Consider the following 17,759-nt stretch of genomic DNA (forward strand, 5'->3'; position numbering starts at 1 on the left):
TAGAATCTGTAGTTTCACAAAACTTGAAGAAACATTTCTGATTTAGTAGAGTTAATTAGTTGTTTCTAGATTAATTTTAAACTTTGACACTAATCATTAGAGTGTTTCATGAAGCCAGGTGACAAATATGGCAACTGTTTTTTGATATTTTAACCTCTGGTCTGATTTCTGAAACAAAACTTACTTGAGATTTAAGTCTTAAAAAGTCTTAGAGAGGGTTCAGTTGCCTCAAGTGCTATTTAGATAGAGTACATGGTATACCATACAAATAAAGTGAAATAATGGTGAATTTTTTTAGCGTCCTCAGTTCTGTCCTTTTTTTTCTTTTCAACAGGTAGGGTGATAATATAAAAACACAGTGAATATTACCAACAACACCTGCTGTTGTATACAGCTGCTTTCCACTAAGTCCTCTCGTTTACTGCCTCAGTTTTCCATGTTTGAAAGCCTTTAGAATCTCTGGCCATGCGGGCAGTTAGAAAATTTTGCAAAGATTCATTGAACTCCACCTTTAACTGTCAAGGAAAATCTGATTCTTAACACTATCAGTGCTTTTTCTTTCTTGGTATAAAAATTACAAAATTAAGTTCTAAAAGTTAATTTTATTAGTAGAAATATTGTTTTCATTTGTGAAACCTAACTTCATAAAACTAATAGCAATTTTTATTTTCAAAGCATAGAAACAATTTTCTTAGTTATAGTTATTCAGATTACAGAATAATGTGTGTAAGAACCTCAAGTGTGTGGCATTCCTTGAATTTAATTGTACCTAAGTTTGATCTTGCTTGCTTAAAATGAAGCCTCTCCAGAATTCAGGGTACTTTTTATCATTTAAAAAATTGTGTTGTTTGTTTGACTCATTTTTAGCAAGTGCAAACCCTTGTAGCAGCATTTTCTCTTTTGTTTAGTATGTCTGGACCTAATAGCTCTTCAGAATGGTCCATTGAAGGGCGTAGATTGGTACCACTGATGCCTCGGCTGGTTCCCCAGACTGCCTTCACTGTAACAGCAAATGCTGTGGCCAATGCAGCTGTCCAGCACAATGCATCCCTTCCGGTGCCTGCAGAGACAGCAAGCAAAGAAGGTAAGTAGGAATACTGCTGCCAGAGAAAATTCTTCTCAGGACTTTTCATCTAGTTTTAGTAAATGCTTATAAATTGTGACGTTGGTATGTCTTTGATTCTGAAACTAGAAACTGCCAGCTTTTCAATCTCCATCAAAATCGTAATTATTTACTTCAAAGGGAAAATTATGTTAATCCCAGAAAAAGTTTTCTTAGATTGAATTTCTGACATTTGTCTTATCTTGTTTGTTTTGTTTTGGTTTTGAGACCAAACCAAATATTGTAGCCCAGGCTAGACTCAGGTTCAGGTAGTCCTTTCATCTTAGATTCCCTACTGCTGAGGTTACAGACATGAGCTACCATGCCTTGTGTCTCTTGTTAGATGTGAATGGAAGGATTTAGTGAATCACATTAGAGAATAAACAAGATGACAGAAATATCTGTTGGATAAAAGATGCTGAACTGATAGCTCCACAAAATAAAACCGTTTTTGTTTTTTTGCATAATGATACATGTACTTTCTATTCCGGTCAATGAGCACTTTCTTACTGTACTTAATCTAGTAATTGGCATGCTTTAAGCAATCTTTAAATTCTCTTACCAAGGTGATAATAAAATTTGAGACTATTCTTGGATCAAAAGCAGTTCTGAAGAAGATATGTTTGCCAGATTACTTTGAGAAGTGCTTTGTGTTGTCTAGTGGTGGGCTTTGCATATGGTGAGACAGCCAGACTCGGTTCTTATGCCAAAGAAAGCTGTATTTTCAGGGAGGCAGTTATCTGTGCAAACTTAGCTCTATCAGATTCCTGTTTTCTTCATTGTTGGCAGTTATATTTCCTCTCTTCCCACTTTTACCTTCTTCTTTTGCTAGCTGCTGGAATGGGAAGAAAGTTGGGTTTCTAATAGTAAAATTGGTGCTTGGATCTAAGTTTGTCATTTCCTAGATTTGTTACATTACCAAGTCTTACCATCTGTAAACCATGGGCTTCTCATCTTTAAAAGGGGGATGTAGTGTGAGAGTTGGTGATGATGGAAAGGATTGAGCCTATATAGTATCTGGCACTCAGTACATGGTAACTCCAGGCTTTTCCTGTGTTGTGTCCTTTCATTGAATAATAAGGAGGTTAAGTTTGATGTCATCATGTTGCATTTCTTGGTTGGCAAATGACAGAAGAGTTAGTTTGTTTCTCCCCCTGTAAGTGCTTTGGAAATTGCTGTGGTTAGGGAAAAGTTGACATTGTTGGTGCTGCTATTGGTATTAAAGAGTATTTCAGGTTTGTGCCTGTTGTCCAGTTCTTGCTGTTATGAGAAATAATCTTCCTTTTTCTCAGAATAGTTTTAAACTTGATTGCTGTGTATTTCCATTCTTCTCCATTCCCCATTACCTGTTGATGAGCTGGTAATACTTGGGAAGACCTGTTAAGCTATTTTCAAAATAGTCTTTAACCGTTGATTCTAGTACCTTGTACTAGCATCTAGTTTCTGATCACATGAAAATGATAAGGTTGTCCTGCAATAAAAGTAATTTCTCTATATGTCTGGACAGTTGTGGTGAAAGTTAACAGCAAACTTTCTCTTTCTTTTCTTTTTTTTTCTTTTTGTTTTTATCATTCCTTCAGTAGTGGTTTGCTATTCCTACACAAGTACCACGTCAACCCCAACCTCTACCCCTGTTCCAAGTGGCAGCATAGCAACGGTTAAGTCTCCAAGACCTGCCAGTCCTGCCTCCAGTGTAGTTGTCTTACCAAGTGGAAGTACTGTATATGTCAAAAGTAAGTGATGTCTCAGTGTTACCAGGCCCTCTGGAGAAAATGCTGCATTCTAGGCTTTGATTATAGCTACTTTTCTGGAGTTAATCATCAGGACACAAGCTCTTTTCCGTGGTTATTTAGTTTTTGAAGATTGCAAAGACTTCTTGTCTGTATATATAACTAGGTATTTGCTCTTTGGTCAGTTCTGTGATTTGAGAAATGCCATCATGTTTTGCTCTATGTAAATCTGCCTTTTCACAGTATTGTCCTTTAGTTATTCATATCTCTTACTGTGGAACACAGACATGAATAGGAACTGAAGGCATGTCCTTATGTGACTATTTGATGTTTTCCTACAATTCTAATCTTTGCAGTGTTTTCTTGAATTACTCCATGTGTCATCCAGCTCTTACATTTAGTGAATCATTCTAGAGGCTACATTTTATATTTCTACTTGACGTAATCTTAAAAAAAAAGTCTTTTTATTTGTAGTTTTAAACTCCCAATTCTATTCTGCTCTGAACAATAGTCTTTTCTGAGATAGAATCTCACTGTGTAGCTCGGGTGGCCTCAGATTTGTTATCTTTCTGCTTCAGCATCCCAAGTGCTTGGTCACTGCTGTGTTCCCTTACCTGGCTCTACAGAACAGTTTGATGTCCAGTTTTCTTATATCAGTGTCTCTTAATTTTATTTTAAAAGTTGTTTTGTATTTTGTTTGCTTTGCTTTTTTATCATTAGTATTTGATTTTAATTGGTCTCAAGATACTAATAAATTTCCTTATAAATTTTACAGGTGACATTTGCCTTTCCAAGACAAGTTTCTAAGTCACTGCCAATCCTGTGTAGTCTAAAAATTGAAGTTGTAAAGATTTAGTTGTATTTTATCACCAATTCCACGAGTCATGCTATATAATTTTCATGTGTGCTCTGTAGAAATTTCCCATGTATGTTGCTTTGTTTGTTTGTCATATGAATTTTATAATATCTATAAAAGAAGTTTTTAGGCTATAAAAATGCTAAGAATCATGGACTGTTAAGTTCATCTCAGGTTTCTGTATATTTAACCAATGTGGTCTTTAGAAATGACTCTCAGGGCCTAATTTTTAGTCATTTTTAAAACTACTCTTAGTGAATGTCAAACAAAAGAAAATATTTCATAAACTAATGCACTTTCAAATTACAAGAACCGTATCATTTTATACTTAAAGACAATGTTAGTTTTTATTATTCATTCACCAACTTTGTGCAAGTCACTATACCAGGGGGAAAAAAGTTAGATTTTGTCATTCTTGTCTGGGAGGTCATTATTAAGGGAGATGTGCAAACCGTTATATTGTCATGTGGTAAGTGGTACAGAAGAGGATGTACCAAGTGCTTTTTGTACTTCTGCTCAGAGGAGAGGTGGATTAGCTCTGCCTCAAGGAAGGGGAGGCTTCACTGAGAAGGTGGCTTACAGGATGATTGATAGCAGGGTGAAGAATAGGTCTTTGAAGCTAGTGGTGTTCTTCAAAGAAAAATACAATATACAAACTCAGATAAGAGGGTGTTGAAGCATTTTTGGGCAATGGTGAGAAACTTAGTTGGTCAAAAAAAAAAAGGTAAGGGTAATGTGTACTTGAAAAGATAAGGGTCCTTGAATTTTGTTCTGGTAGGGATTTGGGAATATAGGGAAATACAGACTTAGGGAATTTTAGGCTGTGTATCTCAGTTATGAAATTTCTGACTTACTGAAGCATAGATGAGTGTAGAATAGAAATAGGAAGATGCAGGAACATCTTTTAGGAGGTTATTGATAAAATATTGGCAAGTGACAAGAAGCTCTAAGTAGAGCTAAGTAAAGGTGGTGAGTGTTCAGAGAGACAACTTTTCTGGGGAAAGTTGTAGAACTTAGTGGTAGATTGTACGTAAAAGAAATGGAGAGATGGGGCTGGAGAGACGGTTCGGTGGTTAAGAGCACTGACTGCTCTTTCAGAGGACCCTGGTTCAATTTCCAGCACTTGCAAGGCAGCTCACAACTGTCTGTAACTCCAAGATCTGACACCTCACACATGCAGGCAGAACATCAATTTTATAATAATGATAAAAAGGAAAGCGAGAGGCAAAGGATGACATAGATATTTTAAAGAATAAACTAACTATAAGAGGCAATGCTAGTTTTGTGTAAGTAGGAATACTGTCATTGTCTTTCAGGTGTCAGCTGTTCAGATGAAGATGAAAAACCCAGAAAACGCAGGCGAACAAACTCTTCTAGTTCTTCTCCTGTGGTCCTGAAAGAAGTTCCAAAGGCCGTTGTTCCAGTCTCAAAGACCATCACTGTGCCTGTGAGTGGCAGTCCCAAGATGAGCAACATCATGCAGAGCATTGCCAACTCCTTACCACCCCACATGTCACCTGTGAAAATAACTTTCACCAAACCATCAACACAGACAACAAACACAACAACACAGAAGGTATGTGGTGGAGGGAATCGCAGTCATTCTGTCTCTTTCATGTAGTATGATTTAGAGTTGATTGATCATGTGCTGAGTGCTTACTGTGTACTTGGCATTATGCTGGGAATGCTGACATCTCTTGTTTAATTCTGCACATAAAACATTTGAGTTAGGTATTATTATTCACTTTTTAAAGATGAGGCTCAGGTGCCAAATGGTTTGCTTAAGGTGACAGCAGATCTGCTTCTGTACTTATGTTGTATTTGATAATTGTAATGCCATTTTGAAGCAAACTAGAAAAGTTTCAAAGTCTTTGTTTATGTGGTCTTATGTATAGGAAGTGAGCTTTTGTTTTGCCAGTAGAGTTAAGTGTTTCCTAGGAAAAAGAAGGGATATGAATAAGTGAATAATTGTTATTTTCCTTTTTATTATTTGCATGCTGTCATGCATTCATTTCTGACCTCAAGTCACTGGTATTCTGTCAGCTTCATGTTCTTGCAATCCTCAGTCATCACACTGGTCTGCATTTTGATGACATGAGGCTTATTTTACACCTGTGTTTCTTGGGTTTCCTTTTTAGCATCTTTCTGTTCTTCCCTTTTTATTCGCTTATTTATTTTGCTAAAGTATGTCTTTAGTAGCTTCCCAGTGTATTTATTAATGGCTGACAAGTTTTTTGAAACACTGTAGACAAAGGAAATTTTTTTCCCTATGAGTTTTGAAGACATTTTTCATTTGGCTTCCAGCTTCTAGTATTAGTTTTGAGATACCCAGTGCCATTCTGTTTTTTAGTTCCTAGTTTTGTCTTTGGAAACTATTTAGAGTACTGAAACAGCAAAGACTTCAAGATCCTTAGATTGTGTTGTTAGAGCTTTTTATCCTGTACACTCATGCCTTCAGTTCTCTTCGGTTAACTCTTTGATGTTCTCCATTTCCTTTGTAGATCACTTATTGAGAATTTGGAACTTCTGGAATTGATCCTTTAATTTTCTCATACTGCTCATTTTTATTTTCCATCCAGTACCAACTGTAGCATAGTGGCTTGGGGTAGGGGTTTTGGAACTAGACTTTCTTGATTTTAATTCCAGCTTGCCACTAACTATAGCATGAGTAATTAAGAACCCAGAGACAGCTGAAGATCAGAGAAGCAAAACGTCTAGCCACTAGCTCTTACCTCTACCTCAGACCAAAGGGGTGATTCTGTCCTCAGATTGCATCTCTAGACTCCACTGCTCCTCAGACTCCTTTTAGACTGCCTAGACTGCCTCCGTCTCTACGAATCCTCAGACTGCCATGCCTTTCTGTGTCCTCCTGCCTTACATTTCTCTTTCTGTCCAGCCATATCACTCCTGTCTCCACCTCCCTAGTGCTGGGGTTAAAGGCACGTCATCCCAAGTGCTGGTACTAAGGTGTGAACTCTGTTTCTCTTTTAGACTGCTTTACGCTCATGTAGCTCAGGATGGCCTTGAACTCACAGAGATCCATCTCCCTCTGAGTGCTGGGATTAAAGGTGTGGCCAATGGCTTAGATACGTGACTAACTAGTGGCTTAGTGTTTGTGTGGCTAACTTGTGACTTAGCTCTGTACTCCGATGTTCAGACAAGCTTTATTAGAGCATAAAATAATCACAACTAGAAACTAAACTCTGTATCCAGGGTTTCTCTGTAAAATAGAGGGTAAAAAACCCATTGTTTATATAAGATCTTCAGATATAATAAGTAATATATGTAAAGCTGTTAGAAGAGAACTTAACACTTGTGAAATCGTATCATCATTTTCTGTACCCTTGATCAGTAGCCTCTATTACTTGCATGGAATTGTTCATTTTTGCTATCATACTTTATTTTTCTTGGTGAAATCATCTCACTATTTAGTTCAGTCTTGCCTTTGACTTATTACGTTGCCTTGGCTGATCTTGAATGCCTGAGTGCTAAGATTCATAGGCATGCATTAATATACTTAGCAATCATTATACTTTAAATTTCTAATAATTATTCCTTCTTCTGTAGATGTTGTTTTCCTTTTTAAAAATAACATCCTGCTTTTTGGTAGGATGACTGTATTTGATTATATTCATAAGTCTTTTGGTTTGGTTTTCTTTTTTCATGCTCTTTATCTTACCTGTTAGTTCATTTATTTTATTACTTGATGTTTTTCTTTTCAGATTTTCCTTAAGCATCTGGCAGTCAGCTTACATATGAAACTAACACATTAACTACCCTTTCCCTTTGCCACTTGTCCTTAGAGTGGTCAGATTCATCAGGCAAGAATCTTCTAGTTTCCTGCTTTGATTTGAGTATTATAAACTTGCCTGCCAGTACTTTGGAGTAAATGGTGGAAGGATGCTGTGGTACCTGAGATAATGTGTTTCTGAGTCTTTTCTCATCTCAGGGACAAGAGGAATGTCAAATCAGTAGATTGGTTATGTGAGATAGAGTAAGTAAGTTGTGACACAGAGCTTGCACCTAGAAAATTCTAGCTCTTTTGCTTTGCAGAGTGTTTTTGGAAGTCAGCATTTCACTGATTTGCTGATAATAATGAACTGTTCCAAATATATGAATCCACTGGTTCACTAAAGCTTATCCACTAATATGTTGAAATTAACTATATTTGATGATTTCAGTGTTTATCCAACATAAGGTTTGCATTTTTACTTGATTTCAAGTAAGCATTTCTAAATGCCACTTTTTACATGGTGTTATGGTTATTCCTTTTTTTTCCTGGTGTGTGTGTGTGTGTGTGTGTGTGTGTGTGTGTGTGTGTGTGTGTGTGTGTGTGTGTGTTGGAACCCAGGATCTTGTATATATTGGACAGGTACTCTACCACTGGACTGTATCATCCTTAGCTCTTAATTATGCATTTTGATCTTGACACCAACTGACTATTATATGAATATGCCTCAGGTTGTTAAATCTTTTTTTTATTGCTTTTTAAATTTAAATTTAAAACGATCTTATTTTACATACCAGTCCATCCTCCCACTCCCCCCACTATCTATCTCTCCCTCCCACCCCCCCATCCACTCCTCAGAGAGGGTGAGGCCTCCCATGGGGCATCATCATGTCTGTCACATCATTTGGGGCAGGGCCTAGGCCCTACCCTGTGTGTCTTAGCCCTACCCTGTGTGAGAGAGTATCCCTCCATAGGGAATGAACTCCTAAAGCCCATTCATGCACTAGGGATAAATATTGGTTCCACTGCCAGAGGACCCATAGACTGCCCGGGCCCCCCAGCTGACACCCACGTTCAGGGGGCCTGAATGTTCGGTCCAATGCTGGTTTCCTAGCTGTTAAACTGTGGTCTGTGAGCTGTTTCTATGGGTTTCCCCAGCATAGTCTTGACCCCTTTGCTCATCTCTCCTCCATCTCCACAACTGCATTCCAGGAGTTTGGCTCAGTGCTTAGCTGTGGGTTTCTGCTTCTGCTTCCATCAGCTACTGGATGAAGGTTCTAGGATGGCATTTAAGGTAGTCATCAATCTCATTATAGGGGAAGGACATTTAAGGTGGCCTATCCACTATTGCTTAGATTCTTAGTTGGGATCATCCATGTGGATTCCTGGGAATTTCCCTAGTGCCAGGTTTCTTGTAAGCCCATAATGGCTCCCTCTATCAAGGTATCTCTTTCCTTGCTTTTTTTCTTTGTCCTTCTCCCAACTCAACCTTCCTGATCCCTCATGTTCTCCTCCCCTCTCTCCTTCTTCCCTCATCTCTCTTCTACATGTTGTTAAATCTTATAGTAATGTTCTTACTGCCTTCACTGCTGGATGTTATAGTTATTTCTTTTCTCTTTTCATCTACTTAAAAATGATTTTAGTATTCAAGAAATAGGGTAGGAAAGTTATAACTAAAAGAGTTCCTACATCTTTTTCTATTTTTTTGTTCCTAGTATGTATTTCATTTTTTTATTGTTTGTTAAGTAGTTGATATTATAAATTACAAGTTTATTATCTGTTTCTCCCATAGACTGCTGAGGGTAGCTTAGATTTCTGTTTTATTTATCACTAGATTTCCCTAGTATTTTGAACAATGCCTTGGCATGTGCTAGATGCTAATTAATATTTGTTGAATGAATGAACTAATAAGTGAACAAATCAATACACACATAACTAGATCTGACTCCCGTACTATCTAGTCATTTTAGGTGGGCATTTTCCCACAGAGCTGTGTCACTGGCCCATTGCTAACTGCTTGAACCTGTTTCCTTTTAAGACAAAAGTAATGATAACACTTCTTAAGAGTTACCAGGAGAACTAGATAAGATTATTCACTGAAAATAATTATAGTCCATACAATGAGTGTTTAATAAATGTAACATAACATTAACTTTCTAATTTGGTAGATTTACATAAAAACCATTTGTAACAGATACTGTAAGTGGAGTCTAAATGCTTTGTTTTCATTTTCTTTTTCCTCACTGGCTCTTGTTTTTATCTTTATGATTTTGATGTGAGAATGAATATTTGAGATTGTCAGATAGATTCATGCTTTTAAGAAGGTACTTTTAAGGGGACTAGAGAGATGGCTCAATGGTTAAAAGCACGGGCTGCTCTTCTAGAGGTCCTGAGTTCAATTCCCAGCAACCACATGGTATCTCACAGCCATCCGTAATAAGATCTGGTGCCATTTTCTGGCATGCAGGCATATATGTTGGCAGAACACTGTATAAGAAGGTTCATTTATTTCCAAGGTCATATATAGGCCGTACCATGAATTTTCAGATTCAGAAATTTAGAATTACTTATGTTTAAAAAAATAAACATTTAAGCCTGGCTGTGGTGGTGCATGCCTTTAGTTCCAGCATTCTGGAGGCAAAGGCAGGCGGATCTCTGTGAGTTTGAGGACAACCTGGTCCACAAGAACTAGTAGTTCTAGGAGAGCTAGGACTACACTGAGAAACCCTGTCTCAAAAAAACAAAACAAAACAAACAAACAAAAAACCAAAAGAAACCCCTCAAAAAATAAAAAAACAAATCAAACATTTAAGGTAAATTAAATAAAAAAAGACTCATTTATTCCACAAATAATTACTGAGCGTCTACTGTGTGCCACTTATAAAACTGTGCTTTCTTACTTCAATCCTTCTCTGCCATCTATTTTTAAAGATTTTTGGACATCCAGAGTATGGTTAGGACTAATAAATACACTTTCCGTGTTTTGTTTTGTTTTCTGTTTTCTGGGTAGTTGGATTTAAAAAATGATTTTATCCAAGGCTGTTGTTATTTTATTTACCTTGGATTTCTCACAGTTTGTATTTAAGTCAACTTATCAATTATTGTAGGTAAAGTGACTTTACATTAAGTATAATTGTTTCTGATTTTGTAAATGGTGTTCACATTTAAATAGGTTGTGCATTTTCACCATAGATACATTTCCACGTATTTTAATATGCCTCATTTAAAACAACATTGATACAACACTGATACAAACAGAGCAACAGAATATAGCTTTATGCTTTCATGTGCTTGATTGATATTTTTCATTTTGTCCTTAGGGTGCAAGTCCCAGCACTCTTAAGGAGTTTTTGTGAGTGCTAGAAGGTCAGTAATTTGAATTATGGCCTGAATAAACACTGTGTGGCTCACTCGGCTTCAAAACTTTTTAATCTCCCCTGTTGTAATAAGCAACCTTAAAGTGTAAGTGATTTCTTCAGGGTGGAACTTTAGTTTGGGAAGCCCCTTTATAGATCAGAAATTATCTGTGTACTGAAATCTCAAACTATGTTTTATCATTTGTATCTGTAATCTAAAATATGCTTCTAAAGACCCCAGATTTATTCTTTTCTTAATGTTAGAATCCTGACTTCATTCTGAAATTTCAAATATTTAAACTGTGCATACTTCTCTTTCCTGTCCATACCCAACATTGCTAATTAACTATGGCGTACTTTCCTGCCAAGCCTAATGAATCCTCTTTTGTACCGCAGTCATCAGCATTGTGCCTCTTGGAAGCTATGACTAGTGGTTCAGGATTGACAAAAGTGAAACCCAGTTGCCTTTAGTACCCTAATTAGTTTGGGTCTGGTAGCAATGAATTCTTTGTATACTCAGGGGTATCAGAGTTAGGCAGGGAAATAAAGAAAATGTTTCTAATGAAACACAGCATATTCAATATCATTTCTGGATATAAGGGATCTACAATGCTGTATTCATATCCATCTAACATTAAATAGGAATAGTAAGCTTCTAATAAGTACCATTTGTTAACTGTCAACTATTGACCACCTGCTATGTGCCTAGTAGATGCTTTACATGATTATATCATCTAATCCTTGTAATGATTTTATGAGGTTGGAATTATTATCCCTATTTTATAGAAAAAATAAATTGGAGCTTAAAGATTTTAACATGTTCAGGGGACTGTCATTTGAAAGTGGCAAAGGCAAGATGATCTAAGTGCCGGCTTATTTGACTCTGAAGTTTATGACCCTATTGCTGTGTTGGTCCATTGCTCAGTTTGTATAATAGTTCCTTTGTTGTTTACAATAATATTACATATTGTTTGCTAATCCAGCCTGTTTGTAATTATACTGATCAACCTTTTACAAATGACTGCTGGTTAAGATATGTCTTGATTGCTAAACCAACAGACTCTTTAAAGTAATGGTCAAGTACTAATGTCTTTGATTCTTTGTTACACTGAAAATATGTAGTAATGATATAGTTTATGTTTTCTTGATGTAGATACCAAGTACAAACTCACTCAGAAAAATTTTGACTGATTTAACTTTAGACTTTCTTTAGGACCAATGTAAAACTGAAAAAGAATTTCTTCTGTAACTTATTGGATTTTTTCAAAACAATTTGTTCTGTTCTAAGTAGGCACAAATAATTTTAGTGAAAGAACTGGGCATCACTATAGCACTGCTTACTCACTCCAAAATAAAACTGTGATGCATGCTACCAAAGCATAAGTAATTTTTGTGTTCTTTACTGTGAAATGGGGATAATAATAGTATCTGTGTCATGGGATTTGGGGACAACCAAATAAGCGCATGTATGTATCAACTCTGGGAGCTTTTCTTGGTTCCTCTTTAGGAACCCTACTGCTGTCATTCATCCACATATTTTAGTTTCTCTACTTGTCAGAATAATTTGTATTCCCTTTCTTTCTGCTAACACCCCAGCCCAAGAAACTGCTGTCACTTCTTTTCTGGCCTACTGTAGTAGCTTCTACTCTTGCCTCTCACTTCATGGCAACTAAAATGATCTTTTTTAAAATAGACATCACATTTTGTTTCTGTGCTTAAAAATATTCTCTTGGCTTCTTAATTGTCCTTAATATGAAATCCAGATACTTTAGTCTGGCTTTCATATTTGATCCAGCTTCTTGGCTGTAGGCTTTTGGCTCTGCTTTTCTTTCTTTTTTCAACCTGTTGGGTGATTCTGACTGTGTAGCTTTTATTCAATACTAGTCTCTGTGAAATGCACTGCTGCTAAATCTCTTACTGGGTAAATCTTGACTTCTCTCTCTGTATATCTGTTCTCTACATCAGGCTAGGAGTGCACCCTGCTAGTTCACCTAAGGTGTAACTAACAGCTCCCGCCAACACATTGGTTACTACCGTTTCTTCTGGTTTATAAGAACTTCTTAATTTGGCTGTATCTACTGTTACTGCCTTGCTGTAGCTTCCATCTAGCAGATAGATACTTAAAGAAAAACTAGATTCATTTTTTTAGAAGTTTTAGATTTACAGAAAATTTATGAAAGTTGGATACTTTATACATCTTTCTCTGTTAATATTTTTCATTAGTATGATGCATTGTTTTAATTGATAGTAATAATGCAGTATTAATGTTAACTTAAGTCCATGGTTTATTTGGATTTCCTTGGGTTTTTCTTACTGTCCTTTTCTGTTCCAGGATTCCCACCCAGGTTGCCACATTCTATTTACCTGCTCTGTCTCCTTAAATACTTCTTACTATGAAAGTTTCTCAGATTTTTCTGTTTTGGTTATTTTCGTTTTTGATAACTTTGACAGGCCAGGTGTTTTAGTAAGATGCCCCACTCCTAGAATTTACTTGATGTCTTTCTCCGTATTAGATTAGGGTTATGAACTTCGTGGAGGAAGATCACAGAGAAGACGCCACTTGCATTGCATCTTATGAAAGGACATGAACTATCATGACTTTACATTTTCTAGTCCTCCATTACCTCTCAATAGTTGTGTGCTTTATGAATGTCAATTTGTCCCTTAGATCTTTAAAGCTCTAGAGTATTCAAAGCTTGCTTTTGTCTTGGGGCCTTTGTTTCCTACTTCCCATGCCACTGAGCGCCCTTCTAAGTGTTAGCGCACATGGTTCATACTCTGACTTCATTTTGATTTCTGTTCAAATGACACCTTACCAAGAGATCTTCACTGAGTACTTCATTTAAAAAAATCTACACTCTAATTATTCTTTTTTTCTTTACCCTGGTTTGTTGTCTTTTCCATTTGTTTCTACATGCCATATATTTTTTGTTTCTCTCTCTGCACTAGAATGTAAACTCCATGCAAGTAAGTTTTGTTCTTTCTTCTATCCTCAGCATCTAGAATCATGCCTGGCACATAGTAGATGCTCAATAAGTATCTACAAGTGAACAAATCTCGATTACTTTCTCATGTGATGGTGTGAATTTATCCCCTAAATGGTTTATGGTGTACATGATTGCAGAACTACATCATGTACAACACTGCCTCTTAAAATACCTGCTGAATATTTGTGGTTGTAGGTAGTTTTGATTATTGCTGGTAAAGGAAAGTGTTAATATACTTTTAATTAATTATATATTCCTCTCTGTTGCATTGTTTTTCCTGTTGCAAAACTTAGTTTTGAATTGTATATAAGTTTAAATATATAGTATGTACATGAAAATAACTTATTTTTCCTCCTTTAGGTTATTATAGTGACCACATCACCAAGTTCAACCTTCGTGCCCAACATTCTCTCCAAATCCCATAACTATGCAGCAGTCACTAAGCTTGTACCAACATCAGTCATTGCTTCCACAACTCAGAAGCCACCTGTTGTTATAACTGCATCACAGTCCTCTCTGGTCAGCAGCAGCAGTAGCAGCGGCAACAGCAGTTCTACGTCATCACCTATTTCTAGTACAGTTGCAGTAACAGCGGTGGTATCTTCCACACCATCTGTGGTCATGTCAACAGTAGCACAAGGTGAGTGGTGAGCCACTATTTTGTCAGAGAGAGAGAGAGAGAGAGAGAGAGAGAGAGAGAGAGAGAGAGAGAGAGAGAGAGAGAGAGAGAGAGAGAGAGAGAGAGAGAGAGAGAGAGAGAGAGAGAGAGAGAGAGAGAGAGAGAGAGAGAGAGAGAGAGAGAGAGAGAGAGAGAGAGAGAGAGAGAGAGAGAGAGAGAGAGAGAGAGAGAGAGAGAGAGAGAGAGAGAGAGAGAGAGAGAGAGAGAGAGAGAGAGAGAGAGAGAGAGAGAGAGAGAGAGAGAGAGAGAGAGAGAGAGAGAGAGAGAGAGAGAGAGAGAGAGAGAGAGAGAGAGAGAGAGAGAGAGAGAGAGAGAGAGAGAGAGAGAGAGAGAGAGAGAGATAGAGAGAGAGAGAGAGAGAGAGAGATGAGAGAGAGAGAGAGAGAGAGATGAGAGAGAGAGAGAGAGAGAGAGAGAGAGAGAGAGAGAGAGAGAGAGAGAGAGAGAGAGAGAGAGAATGAGAGAATGAGAGAATGAGAGAATGAGAGAATTTTAGGTCAGTGATGACTTGCCTGCTCAGCCTCCTTTAGCTTGAGAATGAAGTGTTTGCAATTTTCTCTTCTCTGTAACTCCTACACCTTGTCCTGTCTGCCTCCCCACCCCCATTCCTTTCTAAATTCATTTCTGTACACCTTTAATCCCAGCACTTGGGAGGCACAGACAGGTGGATCTCTGTGAGTTTGAATCTAGCCTGGACTACAGAGTGAGTTTCAGAACAGCCAGGGCTACACAGAGAAAGCCTGTCTCAAAAAAACCAACAAGCAAGCAACAACAGCAAACCACGGAAGCAAATAGACATATATTTTGGCTTTTCCTTAGATTAGTAGCATATTGTACATGCTGTTGTGCACTTTAATGTTTGGAAATGAGAATTTGTAATTTGGTGTTTAAAAGTCTGGTGCTAGTATCATAGAGAGAGGTGTGAATTAGTGTGTTTTGTGTGTATTTGGAGGCTGTCCTAGAACTCACTCTGTAGACCAGGTTGGTCTCGAACTCAGAGATCCACCTGCCTCTGCCTCCCGAGTGCTGGGATTAAAGGCGTGCACTATCAATGTCCGGCTTACCCTACTTAGTTTTAATGGTGTTCTAGAGGCTCTACTTCTAAACTATAGTCATTAAGTCAAATGAAGTTTCTAGCTTTTTAAGACTTTATATTGGGGATTAAATTTCAACACATGGCCTCTGGTGTATACTCAAATCATAGCACACACATATTTAGTCAAAATTGCCAATGTAGCTTCATTTATAATTCTTCTAAAGAGAGACTAATATGTTTGATTTAGTGGTCCTCCTTGTGTTCTTTTGGGCATCCAAATGTACAATAAATTAATGATTCTGGAGTCATTAGTGTCTAAATTTATTTGCAAAATGTGATGAGTGATTGAATGAATGACTACACATATATAAGTATTGATTGATTTACTGGTTTTTAATAAACTATTATTTCAGAAGTTCATAAGACAGAAGGCTTAATTTAGTTAGTTTAGATGAATCATTGGACCAACAAGGGATTTTTTCCCTCCACTGTTGTTAGATGAGTACATTGTTGGCATCATAGCCAGTCATGAAAATATTCAAAGGGAGAAGAGAAAATTCCTTTTTGTGTAGCCTTCCTAAGGAAAAGATTACTCTTATAGCAAGTTGTCTATAACTAGCTTTACCTTATTGCTGGGAAAAGTAATGGAGTACCATGGCAAGCTTAGATCAATTGAGAATTGCCCTCTAAATCTGTCTTAGGGACAGGCCTCCATCAAGTGTATGCCAGTGCCCAGGAATGTGGATTCTCAAGGGGAAAAAGCATGATTTTGTTAGAAACGAAGGAAGTATTTAGACTAGCCACCAGCAATGGTAACAGAATTAAACTACAGTGAAAATAAATAAGATGGTTACAGAAAAATTAGAAGTTTGTTAAAAAAGCAAGACAATATCTGAGAGTAGGCACTGTAATTAGTCTACGTAATAGATGTTTTTATAACACTTTACATTTGAACATTTGTGTTCCCAAGACATTAGTTGACTGATGGAATGGTTCAGATACTCCTTGTTTTTTTTTTTTTTTTTTTGGTTTTACGAGACATGGTTTCTTTGTATTGTTTCGGAGGCTATCGGTCCAGCCCGGCCTCGACCTCACAGAGATCTGCCTGCCTCTGCCTCCCGAGTGCTGGGATTAAAGGCGTGCGCCACCACCACCCGGCTTTGAATCTGTTTTGATACTCCTTGTTTTGACCCTCCTACCCCATCCCTTCCTAAATCTTTACTTTTCTTTAGGTGTGTCCACATCAGCAATCAAAATGACATCGACAAGACTTCCTTCCCCCAAAAGCTTAGTGAGTGCCCCTACCCAGATTCTTGCACAGTTTCCTAAACAGCATCAGCAGTCTCCTAAGCAGCAGTTACATCAAGTGCAACAACAGACACAGCAGCCAGTGGCCCAGCCTTCCTCAGTGTCTCAGCAGCAGCAACCCCAGCAGTCACCGTTGCCACCTGGTATCAAACCTACCATTCAGATCAAACAGGAGTCAGGTAACTGGAAAATGTGCATGAGGTTGCTGCATATCTTCAGTTTACAGTTCTTCTGGTCCTACAGGTTATTTGCATAGTGTTTCTTCCCATTTAGTTAAATCTTCAGTGTTTTATGGTTTCCAGTAGGAAATGCCTATAAATGTTTTCTAAGCTATAGCCCTAAATGTCTACTTTTCTTAGAGTAACTCTAAATGGCATCATAGTTTTAATTTCCATTTCACATGTTTATTGTTGGTATGTAAACATGTTGCTTAACTTGTATCCTTCTAGCTCAGTTAGCTTTATTATTTGTGGGATTTCTTGGAACTCATATGTATGCAGGATATATTTCATTATGTCATATGTAAATAAGACAGGGTTTTTCTTCTTGAATCAGTATTCCTCCCCCACTTCCTTCTTTCCTTTCTTTTCTGTCTTATTTACTAGCTAGAATGTATAATACATAGGATTGACTGGGACAGACTTTCTTGTCTTGATCTCCATCTTGAGTAAAAGGCATCAGGTCTTTCAGTGTTGAGTGTGAGGCCTATTACAGGATTTGTATAAATGTTTTTTGAGTTGAGGACATGGAATTTCCACTTTCCTGGGGCCTTTCATTATGACTACATATTAGGTTCTGTCAGCTATTATTCCATGTTCAAGTGCTGAGAACACCAGACACTTGCTTTTGTGTTTAGCTGCTGATATGTTTAATCATATGGGTTGACTTTCTGTTGAACCAGTTACATATAAGAAATAAGTCCCCACTTGGTCATGGTATATAACTTTTTCTTATATATCAGTGGTTTCAGTTTTT

General features: G+C 37.3%; 1 protein-coding gene across 14 annotated transcripts in view; it reads left to right on the forward strand.

The window, feature by feature from the left end:
- The window catches only part of Emsy (EMSY transcriptional repressor, BRCA2 interacting), a 75,515-nt gene that overhangs the window by 15,902 nt on the left and 41,854 nt on the right, over positions 1-17,759 (forward strand). For 9 of the 14 annotated variants that reach the window (XM_013116339.3, XM_013116338.3, XM_040758315.1 and 6 more), the window contains 5 exons: positions 909-1,084; positions 2,683-2,835; positions 5,005-5,264; positions 14,122-14,401; positions 16,709-16,963. In XM_013116339.3, the coding sequence (XP_012971793.1) occupies positions 909-1,084; positions 2,683-2,835; positions 5,005-5,264; positions 14,122-14,401; positions 16,709-16,963 (1,124 nt within the window). The remainder of the gene's footprint in view (positions 1-908; positions 1,085-2,682; positions 2,836-5,004; positions 5,265-14,121; positions 14,402-16,708; positions 16,964-17,759) is intronic. The other 5 variants (XM_013116334.3, XM_040728126.1, XM_005073964.4 and 2 more) reach the window with 1 other exon arrangement.

Source organism: Mesocricetus auratus, unplaced genomic scaffold (genome assembly GCF_017639785.1).
Source record: "Mesocricetus auratus isolate SY011 unplaced genomic scaffold, BCM_Maur_2.0 Super-Scaffold_4256, whole genome shotgun sequence".
NCBI lineage: Eukaryota > Metazoa > Chordata > Mammalia > Rodentia > Cricetidae > Mesocricetus > Mesocricetus auratus.